Consider the following 16,613-nt stretch of genomic DNA (forward strand, 5'->3'; position numbering starts at 1 on the left):
CATGAGAAATAAAAGAAAAAATTTAAATTAATTATAAAATATAATTGTCAGTATAATTGTCGAGATTCAGATTGCAGATAATCCCGGAGCTGCAGGCTACACCCTGGTGCAAGATATATTTATTAATAATTTTAAAAAGATATTTTTAAATAAAAATAAGAAAAAAACAAATCAGATTTCCTAAAAGTTTGAATTTATATAAAGGCTATTTAATACTTTTTAATTTTATCATCAAATTGTATCTAGTGCCTCAAAATTTAAATTTATCATCTAAATAATTATTTAGCAAAACAAAGCATTATTTTGATTAGGGGAAGGTATTTTGAAAATCCCTCTAATTTTATCGGCTAAGTCACGATAAATGTCACGAGTGATGTGGCGGTCAGTGTGAGCTCCTTCCCAAGTTATCTCGTCGCTCGCCGTCTGAATCTTCGTTTTTCTTCTTCATTTCTAACCCTTCTCGCTCTCGCTTTCCCCCTTCTTCTTCTCTTCTTTTTCCCTCTCGATTCGGGGGGTTTTTTTCTTCTCATTTTTTAATTTTTCTTCTTTTTTATTTTGTTCACCTGCTTCCATCTCTCTCGGTTTATTCGATCTCGAATCTGAGAGGTTCGCGAGAACCCTAGCGCGAGGTACGATGCAACAGCAACAGCAGCAGCTGATCCTCAAGCAACAGCAGACTTTGATGCAGCAAGCGCTCCTCCTCCAGCAGCAGCAACAGCAGCCGCAGCAGCAGTCGCTCTATCCTCTCCCGGGTCTCTTGGCCGGTCCTCAGGTCTCTCCCTCCTTCCTCTTACCTGCTTGTCACCCAAATTAGCTATTCGTCGACTTTAGATTGACGACAACTCTTGCTACTAGTGTCGTTGTGCTGTCTTTTGTTTTTTCCCTGATCGAGGTCCTTCTCGACTATTGTGTTGCTTGGGGATGATAGTTATTTTGCAGTGGAAACGAGGGATGTTCAGTTGGATCCCTAAATTAGGGCTTCATGAGCAGTCTCAGGGAGGTGGGGGTTGATGCGTTTGGATTGGATGAGCTATTTTCTAGGAGTTGCCTTCATATGTGGTTCCTTGTTATTTTATCAGTATGACAACTGAAAAATCAGGGTTTTGAGGCACTATCGATTTTGATTAAAGCTATTCTGTGACTCTTGTGAAAAACTTTTGTTAGCTTCAGAAACATCCAATCCCGGTTGTTAATTAAACCTATCAGATATCAACCCCTCTATAGAGTTTCTTAATTATTTTTATGCTTAACCGGAAACTTCTCTTTTAATTCCTATCTGTGCAAATTCCTGTCTACTTTCTTATTGATAATAATTTCTCGCCTTTAATGCATGTTAAATGCTGGACTACCTTAAGACTTCTTTTTGCTTGTTTGTAGTTTCTATGCCATAGTTGGTTTTATTGATGATCTCCCATTGCTAATTTATAGTTATCTTTTACAGATAGAGCCTATCCTAAGTGGAAATCTACCTCCTAGATTTGATCCAAGCACATGCCGCAGTGTGTATGTTTCTATCTTCATGTTTAACTTTATTTAGACTGCTATTGTCCTTGAACCTTTGCAATTAGTAAATTATTCTGGATTGTTCAATGTGTTTGCAGTTCTGTTTTTTATTAGCTCAATAATGTGACTGGATCTAATTGACATGCCTTCACTATAATGTATTACATTATAGCTATGTGGGCAACATTCATCTCCAGGTTACTGAAGCACTTCTTCAAGAAGTTTTTCAAAGTACTGGTATTGTTGAGGGATGCAAGCTTATTAGGAAAGAGAAGGTTAGTTGAAATCTCAATCTATTGTGTAATTATCTAATACTACCTTGAACTTTCTTCAAATTCATTGATTTTTCTTATGCCTACTTTTTGTTTGTTTTAGTTGTAGCCAAACATTAAGTTTGCTGGCAAAGATGCCCATGTGGATATGTCACTTGGAAAATTTATATAGGGCTATAATGGAAATTGTGGCGTCAATTGCAAAACTGAACTAATTCATACCCAGTGATGTGCATGCCATGCCAATTCTTTTTGAAACATCTCAGGACATATATCTGGCTAAATATTTATGGTTAGGAAGATATAAGCTAGTTCATGTTTTGGCATCAATTGGTCTTCAAAATATCCTTGATGTTTTGAATTGAAGTCTTTTAATTTGGTAGTATCTTATAGTAAATAAAGAAAACGATGACATGTTGTCTTGGAAATGATCGTCAAGCAAAGCTCTATCCTTTTTTTCCCTTGATTCCATATTCATCATTTAGGGTTTTGTGATGTGTCATTCCCTTGGTCAACCGTATGATTTATAATTCTGAAGAAAAGATTCCACAAGGCAATTGTTTGGGTAGGTGTGATGTAGTGATAAATTTAAATTCCACTATTTTTGTATAGTATGATCTAATATAAGTCGACATTTATAATCTTGCAGTAGCCATGTGAAATTAAAAGATTGAATTATCAATCTACCGCTGTTAAATGTGCTGATTGCATTTCTGATGTATATCTTGGTTCTGGTAGGCTGTGTATGAATATCTGGTTGGTATTTGTTTTGCTTTTGCCTCCACATTTCTTTTGCTAGTGTTATTGTTCCATGTCCAAGGTTTAAAATCTCGATCCGTGTTAAGGTTTCGGTCTCGGATTGGAATGATACGGTTTTGGTATTATGTCGTGCCAATATAGTTTCGGTTCTTTTTTAAAATTTAAATATAAATATATATTATTTTTTATTAATATTTGATTATTAAATATGTTTTATATTTTGAGATGTTGAATTTATATTTCAATATTTTCTCATAAGATATACCTATTAAATTTTTTAAAAATTATTTTTAAAAATAAGTAATTCTCAAAATTCAAAATTAAATTTAAAATTATAAAATCATTTGAAAGGTTAAAAATAATTTGAAAAATATTTAAAAATCTTAAATTATTTTTTTGAATGTATTTGTAAATTTTTTATTTTAAAAAAATTATTTGAAATGTTTAAGAATTATATATTTTTTAAATTTTAGATTATTTTAAATTTATATTTAATTTTAAAATTATCTAAAATTTTTAATTATTTTATTAATCTTTAAAATTATTTAAAAATTTTGAAATAATTTTTAATATTTTACAACTATTATTAATAATAGTTTATTTATAAAAAAATTACATATTAAAAAATTAAAAAATTAACTAAATAAAAAAATAAAAAAATTGTGGTTGCGGTGACTTTATTAGAATTTTAAATAGATTTTTATATTTTAATATGATAATTTGATTAGGATTTTAGGGAAATATGTTTAGCTATCTATTTAAAATAGGAGCCAACCTAGCTAGGAGACCAATAAATAAATAATATATTATATATTTTTAGAATTAAAATAAATAAAATAAATAAAATATATAATTAATTAGATAATTTTATTAGAATTTAATTAAGTCTCTTTGGATTATCTTGATTATAGCCAGGAGTTGATTGAGATAATCATACTAAGTTTTAATTTTAAAAAACTCTCAGTCCTAATTAAAAAAACCAGCAAGCGAACACAATGCGACCTCGGTAGAAGCCACGGGGGTCGCGCGAGCCTTCTGTGGCCACCGCGGGATCGTGCGACACCTTTGCGGCTGCTGCTGCTGGGCATGGTGCTGGGTTGTGCTGGTGCCGATCAGCGGGCGCGGAATGAAATATTTCGCCCATTTCGACCGGCTCAATACGATATTTCAATCCATGCCCATACCAATGCTTTTTCTTAATGAAATGTAGTTTAGGCATTATTTTGTTCTTGTTTTGGTGACACATCATATAAGTTGCAAGTCTGTTGGATGAGCTAAAAAAGAATATGGCGCTATCCATGTGAAGTCTTGTTTATTGAGCAAAGAGAGTTATTTCAGCTTTTCCTCCTATATTCCATGATTGATGCTATTTTGAATTGCCGAATTAGATTGTGAAGACATCCTCACACTGTAATCTGTATAACTGATCACCACTCTTTTGAATAGGTTCATATGGGCACACAAAAGCATTGGTAGTAAGTGATCTTTTTTACATTTGCCATTTGTGTAGTATTCAGCCTTGTGACCTATGAAAACAACTGAAAGCAGCTTTATTTTGGAACTTGGATTTAGATTATCTTACCGATCAAACCTGCCAATCTAATTCTCTGTGAAAAATTTCATGAGATACGTGACAAGTTGACCTATGAAAACAGCTGTAGATTGTAATCATAGGCAAAACCATTTGTCAACCATGGATTCATCCTTATTTCCTAATATAATATGGTACATTGCTATTGTTGGCTAGAAGCTGCACCATTTCAATCTGTAGATCACCCCTTTAGTTGATGCATAGGGCTGTATGCAGAGATGTTGATATGCAATACCTATTTGGACTAGTGATTAAGCACATCATGTGTTACATTTTTAATTTGATTTATTATTGTTGCTCTGCCTTTTGCAGTTATCCTTTGGCTTTGTTGATTAGTTTGACCACTTGTGCTCTGATTTGTCTCTTTCAGTCGTCCTTTGGCTTTGTTGATTATTTTGATCGTCGTTCAGCTGCCCTTGCAATTATGAGTCTCAATGGGAGGCAGCTGTAAGTTGGATAATTTGATCTGGTTTGTGTAATTTTTTCTCTCTTTATACTATTCATGATTATGTTGCACCTTCTCGAAGGTTTGGTCAATCTATTAAGGTGAACTGGGCATATGCTAGTGGGCAAAGAGAGGATACATCAGGTTAGTTAAGGGCATTACCTTTGCAAACCTCATTATGTACAGATTGATTCGAGATGCGTTGGAAAGTTACAAATTCATTGGCAATTTTTAATTTTGGTAATATAGGACAGTACAACATATTTGTTGGTGACCTTAGCTCTGAGATTACAGATGCTACTCTGTTTGCATGCTTCTCTGTATACCCAAGCTGCTCGTAAGTATTCACGTTTTTCCATTTGAATATATATGTCATAAAAGTTATTAGGCTAAAGGCTTGTTCTTTCTAACTTTCTACATAATTTTCTTTACTATATTTATCATTTAACTAGTAGCTACTTGATTTCTCTCCTTTTATGACAGAGATGCTAGGGTCATGTGGGATCAGAAAACTGGTCGTTCAAGAGGGTTTGGTTTTGTTTCTTTCCGGAACCAACAGGTTGGTTTACAATTAAGTCTATTGTCGCTAGTTTTTATTGTTTCTCACTGAATTTCTTTTTGACTATGGCTTTGCAGGATGCTCAAAGTGCCATAAATGACTTGACTGGTGAGTTTCTGTTTTTCTTGTTGCCGTTGCCTTTTTCCCAATATTATTTGTTATATTTGTCTGTTTGGGAGTTGGACATATTTTTAGCGATTATTTTGTTCATTGTGGATTTGAAGATTGCAGTCATACTGTTTACATAAACTACAATGCTTATATTTATGGAATCGTGTTTTACTAGTGTATTCTGTCCTCTACTTTTGAAATATGTATAGTACCATGTTTAATTTGTCTGTCGGCACTAATTCTTATTTTAGTTGCTAGAGTTTAACTAAACTGTCTTATGTGAGTTGATGCAGGCAAATGGCTCGGCAGTCGGCCAATTCGTTGTAACTGGGCTACAAAGGGAGCTAATGCTAATGAGGAGAAACAAAGCTCAGATTCAAAGAGTGTCGTTGAACTAACAAATGGATCTACTGCAGGTGGGTGACATCATGAAATGTTGCAATTACAGTGCACTATTTGTTAATGTAGTTTCCTAAATTATAAGTTCCTATCTGTACAACTTTTTAGTGCCCGTTTTGCACCTTAATTACTACCCACATGACCATCTCAAGAGTCTTCAAGACTACTCCACAAGTTGTCCCCATGGGTTTAGCTGAGATGGTAAGTGGATGGCAGATTTACCTAATGAGTGAAGGGTAGAATCCCAGGGTTGGCGGGGAGTAAATCCCTGCACCCTGGCATAACTCACCCTCCCATCCATCTTACCTCTCAGTTATCGTGATTTACCTCCCTCTTGATGGTTCTGGAGTGGGCTCACAAGGGGTGTTGGGGGCGAGCGTAATCGCCCTTTTGCCGCTACTACACAAGTTACTCTATTTATTAATTATTACTTTTCCACATAAAATACATAAAGAAACCCATATAGGAAACCTTTGGGTAACCAACAATGACAACTTTCTTGATATGTCACAACATCAATGCTGCAGATTTCGGCCTCGGCGGTCGCCTAGGCGCTAGGTGGCCCCTAGCCGAACTGAAAACCATCTATTCGCCCAAAGTAGATGGTACTGTTTATGTGCGGTTCTAGGCACTGAATAGGTGACCGGTATGTTCGGTCTAGGCAGTTGGTCTGTTCGGTCCAGGTTTTTTTTAGTCTTAAATAAAAATATACGGTCTGTTTGTTTTGGTATTTCCTTGATATAGATTTTGGTATTTACGATTTTCTACTACTTGCCATTGTGCCTGATCCTCTCCGAAAGCGTGAAGCTGGAAAGCCGGGGATGTGGCGGCTCCGCTGACTGGATGAAGACCTCGCTCCTCTGCAAAACAAACCGAGCCAGGGAAGAGGTTCCTGGCGTTGACCCTCCGACGCTCAAGTTAGAAATAATAGTAAGGAATAGAAATCGAGAATAATTGAGACATCAATCTTACCTTCTTCATACTTAGCATACTCTTTTATATCTTTCTTAGTGACCCTCCATCTTTCCCTGTTTAATGATATTAATTACCGACAGAAGACATCTTTGTCTTGGCTTCTCACATTCATGGAACTAGTATTAATCGTAAAGACTATTTTGTCTTGGCTTTTTTGCATTTAATGATAGATGGAATGTTTTCTTTTATTTACTCTTTCCCTTATTAAGTATCTTAGTCTTTTTCTCTTTTATTATTTTATCGATTCGTTATTAATACGTGCAATGCCATACCCTGAGCCGGACGAGTGGCCCGCTCGACCCATTCTCCTACCAACTAGGCTTACCAGACACTGGTTTATCCGGTCGGTCGATCGGACAATGGTTCATCCGATTGGCCGATGTGGCCATCTTCTGCCCGGGTTATGTGGACGAGCCTTGTTTAAGTCCTGACATTGACCACCTTAACTTTGACCTACATCATGACAATTAACTCGTGTCAGGTGGACTCTTCCTTATTGTCGTATCACAAGCCTCCCCATCAAGTCTAGTCGAAGGAGGCTGCAAGTCCGATTGACTGGACAGGTTGTGTCTTCGGTGGATTCCACGTCCGATCGGACTGTGCGTGATCCCCAATCTCTGATCGGCCCATAAGACAACGCCACTCGACTTTATTTTTCCGTGTTGGGCCTGTAGCTCTCTCGAGTCGTGGCTGGGGCAGATGGTGTATAGGACGTTCGACCCTATGACTCGTCTTCTGTGCCGATCGGGACGATGGACAGCCTTGACCCGTCCCCAATGCCAATCGGAACGATGGGTAGCATCACTTTGCTAAAACTTCTCCTTTCCCTACGCTTCCATGGGCGAGCACGGACTCGGTTGATGTCATTCAAATTTCTCGAACACCATGTAAATCCTTGATAATTATGGCCGAGCACGCAGTCATATCTTTTAATTAGGTTCATTAAATGCTATTCGGTGATCGAAGGACACGTGTCCTACACTACCACTGTACGCTTGATGTGACATGCGGATATCCGCCTGCGACGCAACGTACGCCTTTTTAAATTCAATGGCTGGATCTGTTCCTAGGTTATCGCAACCTTGAATTGGACGGCGCAGGTCGATCGATCGCGAGGTTTATAAACTACGCGTCCGTCACCTTCCTCCATGCACCTTCGTCTTCGAGTTCTCCGGCGACATGTCATTTTCTTCTGTTTTTTCGGTGATCTTTCCAGTTAGCTTCCTCCTTTCAATTGAATTTTTTCGTTGCACTTCGATCTCTTTGTTTTCGATAGCAAGCTCCTCACATCCCCCCGTCGTCGTCCCTGGATTCTGGTATACTTCCATCTAGTCTAGGTTCGATGGCGGCGACGCTGAGAGTATGAGAGCTGCTTGTGAAATTCCGACTATCAAATCACTCTTCCTTCTGCCTTTGATCGTCCGAACGAACCATCGTCGGATTTTGTCTATTTGCGGTTCCCGATCCACCCTTTTTTCTCAACCGTTTGTAAATATTTCCACATCTCTTTCTATCAATTAGTTCCGAACTCCTTTCGGCTGCTGTGCGAGGTCGTTCTATTCGGCCTGCACAACATTCCTTTGACTCCTCAGCTCTTCCACTATTTCTATTATCCGAAATTATCCGAGCCGGGGACTTTTCTCTTCCAAGCCCGAGTGAGCTTAGTCTTCTTCGATAAGATATCATCCTCCAACAAACATTGGAAGGACTACTTCTTCGTTCGCTTTATCGAGCGACCAGATTTCTCGGCCGGCTAATATCTGGAAGTGGCGAACCCGTCGAAACTTAAGAAGTACAAGAGCCGATCGGACTACCTCCATGCAGCTTCACACTTGGCTAGTCAGAAGTATCACATCCATAAGTTGCTGCATGAGGGCGTCCTCTACGTGTTCGGCTTGAGCCCGATTCACACTAAGCTCTCGACTAGTTTAGGTATATGGTCTTTTTCCTCACAACCTTTGAATCTAACCGATTTCTCTCTTTATTTTGCAGCTCAAATTATGTTGCGCGCGCGTCTAACCAGCAAATGTAAACTAGTGGATACAGAGATCAATGCTGTGGCCATAGCCAAGTTGGAGGGCTGCGGCTTGCAGCGACGACGGGTGGTGAAGCGGTTGGCGCAGCGAATCCTCCACCAGAACGATTTCCGGTGATTCCGGTTGACGGGGCCTCGGAATCAGCTTCTTTTGGGGAGCCGTTGATAAGTCGAAAGAGGCGCAGAGCGGAGGCTGCCTCCTGATCTGTTTCTTCCTCGATGCGGACCCCAACCAGAGCCAGCCCGCACCTTCCATCTGAGCGGCGTGAAACCTCGACGTTTGTCCAAGAGGCGGCCGCTCCTCCTACATCCTTGTCGTCCGATTGGACGCCTTCATTGTCCGGGTTGCCACAAGGAACCATCTGCGCTCCGTCGGTTACCTTTATACCGCCTCCATCTCTGCCGAAGGCTTAGAAGTCTCACATCTGATCGGTGTTTGCGTCTCAGTCGGTTGGCAGAGCAACTTCAGCCTCGTCCGCTCCAAGTGGCTGATGCCATATAACGACAGTCATTCATCTGCCTACGAACGAGTGGCGCGACTCTGACGGCGCTAAATCCCGAGCCCCCGGGCACCAAATAATTATTCAGTCGCCGCTTGCATAGGTATGGGCCGACACCCAGGCCCACGCGACGGTCATGCCTCCAGGAGCGCTCGTCGATAGTTATACCCAGGTGTCCACTGGTGTAAGTATTTTGCTTGTATGTTCTTATTTATTTTCGCTCGACCCTAATAATTTCTTGGTTTCGTGCAGTATTGGGTGGAGAGTCTGGCCATGCGCTAAACACATTTTTGGAACACGAAGTTAAGCAGCTGCGCGCCCCGAGCGGTCAGGAAGCGGCTTGTGGGAGTGGATGGAGCAGATGGGCGTTTAGATGGCTCAATTGGAGGCCGTTCTGAATAAAATCTCGGAGCAGCTAGAAATGGAGAAGGGCAAGAGCACCGAACAGGCAACACAATTGGCTTGGCTTAATAAACAGGCCAGTACCTTCGAATCCAAAATCCATTGGGCCAACACTAGGAAGCTCCGGGCGATCGAAGACTTGGAGATCAAAAACAAAGAGTTTCGGGTGTTGGCTCAGAAACTGAAGGGTATGGAGGTGTCTCTTAACATTGAGCGGGAGGGTCAATCGGTCGAACGATCTGTCGCAAAGACCTAGCTTGACGCCAAAGACGCAGAGCTGGCTAAGTTGAAAGCAGAGCTTGAAGCCTCCCGAGCGGCCTTAAAGACTTATCAAGGAGTCGAGTCTAGCATGTTTGAGCTGCTGAAGAAGGCCTACCTCCGCTCAGACATTTTCGCAAGGTCGTCGATCGGGCTCTCCGCCTCTTCAACTTTGCGATCAATGGGACGCTCGATCAACTTAAGGACGACGACTACATTCCGATTATTTTGACTAGCAAGGAAGGTCATCAGCCGAGACAAGTAGATTGAGTCGCTGCCTGACGATGTTTTAGATTATATTGAGTGAGCTCGTTCGTGTGAGTTTTGCTTTATTCTGACTGCCCTTCTTGAGCTTTGTAATTTTTTGAAGTATTAATGAATGAGCATTTGTTTGGCGAACCTTTCTTGTTTGTTCGCCCCCTTCTTACCGTTCGGCCTTTCTTTTCGGTTCGACTTGCATTTAGTTCACGTGTTAACGCGCAAGCTCAAGCGACACTGCGAGGGACTTACGCCAAGTGTGGCTTCGAGACCTTTCGGCCAGCAACGGGCTATCCATTTTCATAGCCCGCTCGATCAATTCCGGGTTTAAGGTTCGACATGTTTCTTCGATAGCTGCACATAGATCAGCAGCTCGGACTTATTTTATTAATATGTCGTCGACGTATACCTCCAAGTTGCGGCCAATCTGCTTCCGAAACACCTTGTTAGCCTCTGGTAGGTGGCGCCGACGTTCTTCAGTACGAACGGTATGACGTTGTAGCAGAACGTTCCGTTGGCCGTGATAAAGCTAACCTTTTCTTGATCTTCTTTGGCGAACAACACTTGGTGGTAGTCTTGATATGCGTCGAGCATGCAGATCAGCTCGCGACTCGTCGTAGAGTCCACCATCTGGTTTATCCGGGGTAGCGGATAGAAATCATTCGGGCACGCCTTATTCAAGTCGCGGAAGTCGATGCACACCCGCCATTTGTTGCCCGACTTGGAGACCAATACGACATTAGCGAGCCAATTCAAGAACTAGACTTCCCGGATGTGGGTCACCTTTAGTAATTTCTCTATTTCTACCCGGATGATCAGGTTCTGTTCCCCACTGAAGTCCCTTTTCCACTTTTCCACTGCTTCACGGGCCGGACATCTGGTCGGATATGCAGTTCGTGCTAGGCGACGTTCGGCGAGATTCCGGGGAGCTCGTGGGTTAACCAGGCGAACACGTCATGATTCCGCCTAAGGCAGGCAGACAACTCTGTCTTTTTCTCGTTCTCTAGATGGCGGCAATGAAGGTGGTCGCTTTTGATCGGCTCGAGTGGATTTGGACCTTCTCCTTTTCTTCATAAACCAACGAAAGGGCTTCTCAATGATGGCGTTCACCTCCAGGCGTGGGTTTTTCGGAGCAGCCCTTGCTTCTGATCTGACCATCTCGATGTAACATCGTCGAGTGGCCAATTGGTCACCTTTGACTTCTCTCACCTTGTTGTCCATCGGGAACTTAATCTTTTGGCAGTAGGTGGACATTACTGTTCTGAATTCGTTGAGGGCCGGTCGGCCTAACTAATATAACATTGTAGGCCGATGGTGCGTCTACTACAATGAATTTTGTGGTCCTTGTCCTCTTCAGGGGCTCCTCGCCAAGTGAGATGTCTAGCTTGTTCTGGCCGATCGGCAATACCTCGTTGCTCGTGAAATCGTAGAGCGGGGTCGTCATCGGCAACAATTCGCTCCGGTTGTTTTGGATCGAATGCCTTCTTGTATATGATATTCACCGAGCTCCCTGTATCAATAAAAGTTCGATGGATTGTATAATTAGCAATTACCGCTCGGATGATCAGTGCATCATCGTGAGGAATTTCCACTCCCTCTAAATCTCTACGGTCGAAATTGATCTCAGGTCCTTCAGCTCTCTCTTTGCTGCAACCAACAGTGTGGATCTCGAGTCGTCGAGCACACGACTTCCTTGCTCGGTTAGAATATTCGCTGGTTGGCCCATCGACGATCATTCCTATCTCTCCTCGAGCAGCGTTACTCTAGTTCTCTTCCTCCCGCGCCGATGGTCTGATCCGCTCGGCAAAGGCTCGGGCGGCACCTAGGTTATTCCTTTGCAGGGGTTGATAATGCCGTGGCTCAGTCGTCCTCCTTTCCTCCTTCCTTCGCCCTGCGGATCGGCTTCGGTGTCACCGATCAGGCGGTGGTGATCGACGACGGTATCCACGCGGGGCCGATCTGCTAACTATCGGCGTAAGATAGTAGCAATCACGCGTGTTGTGTGTTGCTGACTGGTGGAAGGAGCAGAAGAGTGACGTCCATTCCTTGCCTTTGGCGGCCTTCGGGCGACCAGCCGCCACATGCTGTACGACTTGCACTCTTGGCTCTTGGTGGGATTGAGCTCCTCCCGATCGAGGTCCCTTGGGGGGTTGATGGTTGCTCGGCGGACGTCGCTCAGATGCGCTTGCTGGCTCGGCGGGTATCTTCTTCCTTGCTGCCTGGGCTTCTTCCACGTTGATGTATTTGTTGGCCTTCTTTTGTAGGTGGTCGAAGTCCCTCGGCGGCTTCCGAATGAGTGACTGAAAGAACTCTCCTTCGGTGAGCCCTTGGGTGAAGGTGTTCACCACCACGTTCGAGGAGACCGTTGGGATGTCCATTGCCACTTGATTAAAGCGCTGGATATAGGCCCTCAATGCCTCTTTAGGCCCTTGCTTCAGCGAGAATAGATTCACACTCGTTTTCTGGTGGCGGCGACTGCTGGTGAAGTGATGTAGGAAGGCCGCTCGGAAGTCCTTGAAGTTATGGATCGAGTCACTTGGTAACCGCTTGAACCAACGTTGCGCCAATCCGGATAGTGTGGTGAGGAAAACCCTACACTTCACCCTATCCATATACTGGTGAAGTGTGATCACGTTATCAAACTTGGCCAAGTGGTTGTCCGGGTCGATCGCTCCATTATATTCCCCGATCGTCAGCCGATTGTAATGCTTCGGCGGAGGGTCGTCCAAAATCCCCTGCGAGAACTTTTGATTGATCCGCTTGGGCGAATCGTCTAACCTTGGCGCCTTTCCCTTTCGTGCGTCCTGGACGAGCGTATCATCCGAGGAAGATCCTTTGTCTCTATCCGCTCGGCCCCTCTCTTCTGATGGAGCCAGAATAGCGCTTGGTGGAATGGGATCGGTGCATTAGGGGTTTCCCCACAGGTGCCGATCGGCTTCTTGTTCGGTTCTCAAGTGGAAATTTGGTCCGATCGGTCTCCTTGCTTAGCCTGGCGACCTGCCGCTGAGGCTGCAGGCTCTTGCGCTTGGCGTTCGAACAATGCTGTTGGCACTCCGTTAGCGCCTGTTGTTGCTGTTGTTCCACTATCTTCGCCGCTCGGACATGTATCAGCGTGTCGAGATCCTGTTGCGTCAGCATCACCGATGTGAATCGTCCAGCGTATTCCATCTTCTCGTTCGGATGCATTAACACTTTCCTACAGACGATGCCAAAATGATCTTATCCGAAAGTGTGAAGCTGGAAAGTCAGGGATGTGGAGGCTCTGCTAACTGGATGGAGACCTCACTCCTCTGCAAAACAAATCGAGCCAGGGAAGGGGTTCCTGGCGTTGGCTTGACGCTCAAGTTAGAAACAATAGTAAGGAAGAGAAATCAAGAATAATTGAGACAAAGATTAATCTTACCTTCTTCATACTTAGCATACTCTTTTATATCTTTTTTAGTACTCTCCATCTTCCTTTGTTTAATGATATTAATTACCGATAGAAGGTATCTTTGTCTTGGCTTCTCACATTCATGGAACTAGTATTAATCGTCGGTAGAAGACTATTTGGTCTTGACTTCTTTGCATTCAATGATAGATGAAATGTTCTCTTTTATTTTCTCTTCCCCTTATTAAGTATCTCAGTCTTTTCCTCTTTTATTATTTTATCGGTTCATTATTAATACGTGCAATGCCATACCTCGAGTCGGACGGTGGCCCGCTCGATCCGTTCTCCTACCAACCAGGCTTACCAGACACTGGTTCATTCGATCGGCCGATCGGACAGTGGTTCATCCGATCGGCCGATGTAGCGACCTTCCGCCCGGGTTATGCGGGCGAGCCTTGCTTAAGTCCTAGCATTGACCGCTCTGACTGTGACTTACACCGTGGCAACTGACTCGTGCAGGTGGACTCTTCCTTATCACCGTATCAGTGCCAATTTGATGTTCGTTTTGATATGTCTATTTAAAAGTACTAGAGCCCCTAGGCGGCGCCGCCTAGGCACTCTAGGCGCCAGTTGAGCCCCCAATTGGTGCCTAGCGCATTCTGCAACATTGCACAACATTATTGTTGTGAACTGATATAGCAACAGTGTGTTACTGGAACTTAGGTTCTAGTATCAAACACGTTTTGTGGATCTAAGCGTTTGGCATAGTTTGTAAAAGTTCACGATGTGTATCTCCAGTGAAAGAAGTGAAAAGTTGGTCTGCTATTGTTATTTGGGATGCCTTAATGATTTCCAAACATACTTAAAACTGGTTTTAACCTGGATTAAGAACATGCATGCCAATTGGATATAATGGTAATCATTGGTAGATTTCTGAATGTTTACTTAAGGGGTTGGAATGTTTTGGAGTACGCACACCATTTCTTTGTTTTATATTTGAATAACATTCAAATTCTATGTAGAGTGCATTGTTGTAAATATGATATGTTGAGCAAGTAGTAGCATTTAATTTTGTATTGCTGTGTGCGCTGTTATTCTGATTGATATATGCCTTGATAAAATTTCCTGCACAGAAAACGTACAAGAAAATGCAAATGATGATAGCCCAGAGAATATCCCACACTATACAACTGTGTATGTGGGTAATCTTGCTCATGAGGCAAGTATCTCTCTCCTTCCCCAGTTGTTTTCCTTTCTCATCATGCTGCCGTTATGCAGGTTTATGTTTTTCACAAGTTGATACATTTTGCAAAATTGTTGTCCGATGAAAATCATGTATTTTCCCTGGGTTATCTATCTACTATCAAGAATTTATCTTAGTTATTTCCAAAAATATATATTTTAGTTACTTGATCAAGTACTGTGCCTTTCTGATCTCAGATGTATGTAAAAAATTTGCAGGTTACACAAGTTGATCTCCACCGCTATTTCCATGCTTTAGGTGCTGGAGCAATTGAAGATGTCCGAATTCAACGTGAAAAAGGGTTTGGATTTGTGAGATACAGTAATCATTCTGAAGCTGCTTTGGCTATCCAAATGGCCAATGGCCAAGTTCTATGTGGAAAGCCAATTAAGGTATACTTTGTTCGTTTCTCAGTGTTCTAAAGTTCTCCCTTTTATTTATTGACCCTGAATTTCCCATGTTGGCAATATGCCATATATACCCTTGGAGATTACGTATTAAGGGTGGATTTCACATGCATCGGAACATCTGAGGTGCTGAAATTGGCCATGCAACTTTATGTAATTGTTGAAGTGTCAATCCATATCATCTTTCAACTGTTGTTTATTATTTTGATTCTTCCATCTATGGTTCATGTATGCCTAGTGTATATGTTGGAGATTTATTGTGCCACTTTGTTTGCATTTCAGTGTTCTTGGGGTAGCAAACCAACTCCACCTGGAACAGCCTCCATCACGCTCCCTCCACCTGCAGCTGCTCCTTTCCCTGGACTTTCTGCAACTGACCTCTTTGGTTATGATCGCGCCCTTGCTCTGAGCAAGATGAGTGCAAACCAGGCACTGATGCAAGGTCACCTTGCTATGAAGCAAGCTGCCATGGGAATTGGCACAGGCGCGAGCGAAGCAATCTATGATGGTGGGTTCCAAAATGCTGGTGCAGCCCAGCAGCTGATGTACTATTAGTAATTTCACAAATGAGCTTCTTGTTGCTTTCCATTTATGGCCTTTTATTTTCTTTCATACTTTTAGTGTATGCTTGAATCGTTGGTAGGGTTTTAGAACTTATAGTATATGCTTTGATACTTTCATGCATAATTTGTATCTGGAGATGTCGATATACGTAGACTTGAATGGTTTGTAGGGTTTAAAATCTTGTTGGGGAGCTTAATACTTGGTTAAATTCGTATTGATCTTTCTATTTGTGTTCAGGGAATGAGGGGGTATAGAAATATGCAGGCGGGATTCTCTGGTCTGTAAATTATGGATCAGAGGATGGTCCATTACTTATGATTGGTAGATTATGATGGGCCTTATTTGTTTAAGTGATGGGGTACATTGAAATGGATCAATCCACAAAATGGACCATCTTTTTATCCGTAAATTGTGGATTAGAGGATCTGTGTTCATAAATATGGGGTGAATTCCGCCCCTCCAATATGAAAATCCTCGCTCCGTTTATGTTTGAGTTGCTTGTGTGTTTTGTGATTTCTCATGAGGTCTTCTGTTTTATTAGGCAAGAAGAAATTTCTTGATGGTTTCTTTCAGAAACCTTTATTTTTCCATAAACAATAGGCCCACAATTTTTTTTTTTCAGATTTATAAATTTTAAGAAAAATTGTTCAAGTTTTGTTTGGACCTGTTATTGTAGTGAACCAGCATATGATAATATATTGTATTAAAATTGGTTGCACGTAGCACCAGAGGGATAGGTATTATTTATGTTGAAGAAATCTGGATTGTTTTGTTAAGAGCGTTTATGTTTTTTTAACTCAATTTTTTTTTCATATGTAAATTTAGCAGCATCACCGCCACGGCCTGAAGAAAAGAGGAAGCGAAAAGAAATAACATAAAATAAAATAAATAAAGTAAAAAACTAAGCACCCAAAAAGTGGCCACCCTACTTAACAACAGGGAAGGAGAAGAATTTTGAGGTA

The 16,613-nt window shown here is 41.9% G+C and overlaps 1 protein-coding gene across 1 annotated transcript; it reads left to right on the plus strand.

Moving 5' to 3' along the window:
• The first annotated feature begins 372 nt into the window (after positions 1 to 372).
• On the plus strand, positions 373 to 15,859 carry LOC122021061 (oligouridylate-binding protein 1-like). Its single transcript, XM_042579137.1, has 12 exons — positions 373 to 772; positions 1,442 to 1,503; positions 1,676 to 1,778; positions 4,496 to 4,572; positions 4,653 to 4,714; positions 4,820 to 4,907; positions 5,054 to 5,129; positions 5,207 to 5,237; positions 5,534 to 5,656; positions 14,571 to 14,656; positions 14,899 to 15,072; positions 15,370 to 15,859. The coding sequence occupies exons 1-12, from the start codon at positions 635 to 637 to the stop codon at positions 15,640 to 15,642; spliced, it is 1,293 nt and encodes a 430-aa protein (XP_042435071.1). The 5' UTR covers positions 373 to 634; the 3' UTR covers positions 15,643 to 15,859.
• The last annotated feature ends 754 nt before the right edge of the window (positions 15,860 to 16,613 follow it).

Source organism: Zingiber officinale, chromosome 9A (assembly GCF_018446385.1).
Source record: "Zingiber officinale cultivar Zhangliang chromosome 9A, Zo_v1.1, whole genome shotgun sequence".
NCBI lineage: Eukaryota > Viridiplantae > Streptophyta > Magnoliopsida > Zingiberales > Zingiberaceae > Zingiber > Zingiber officinale.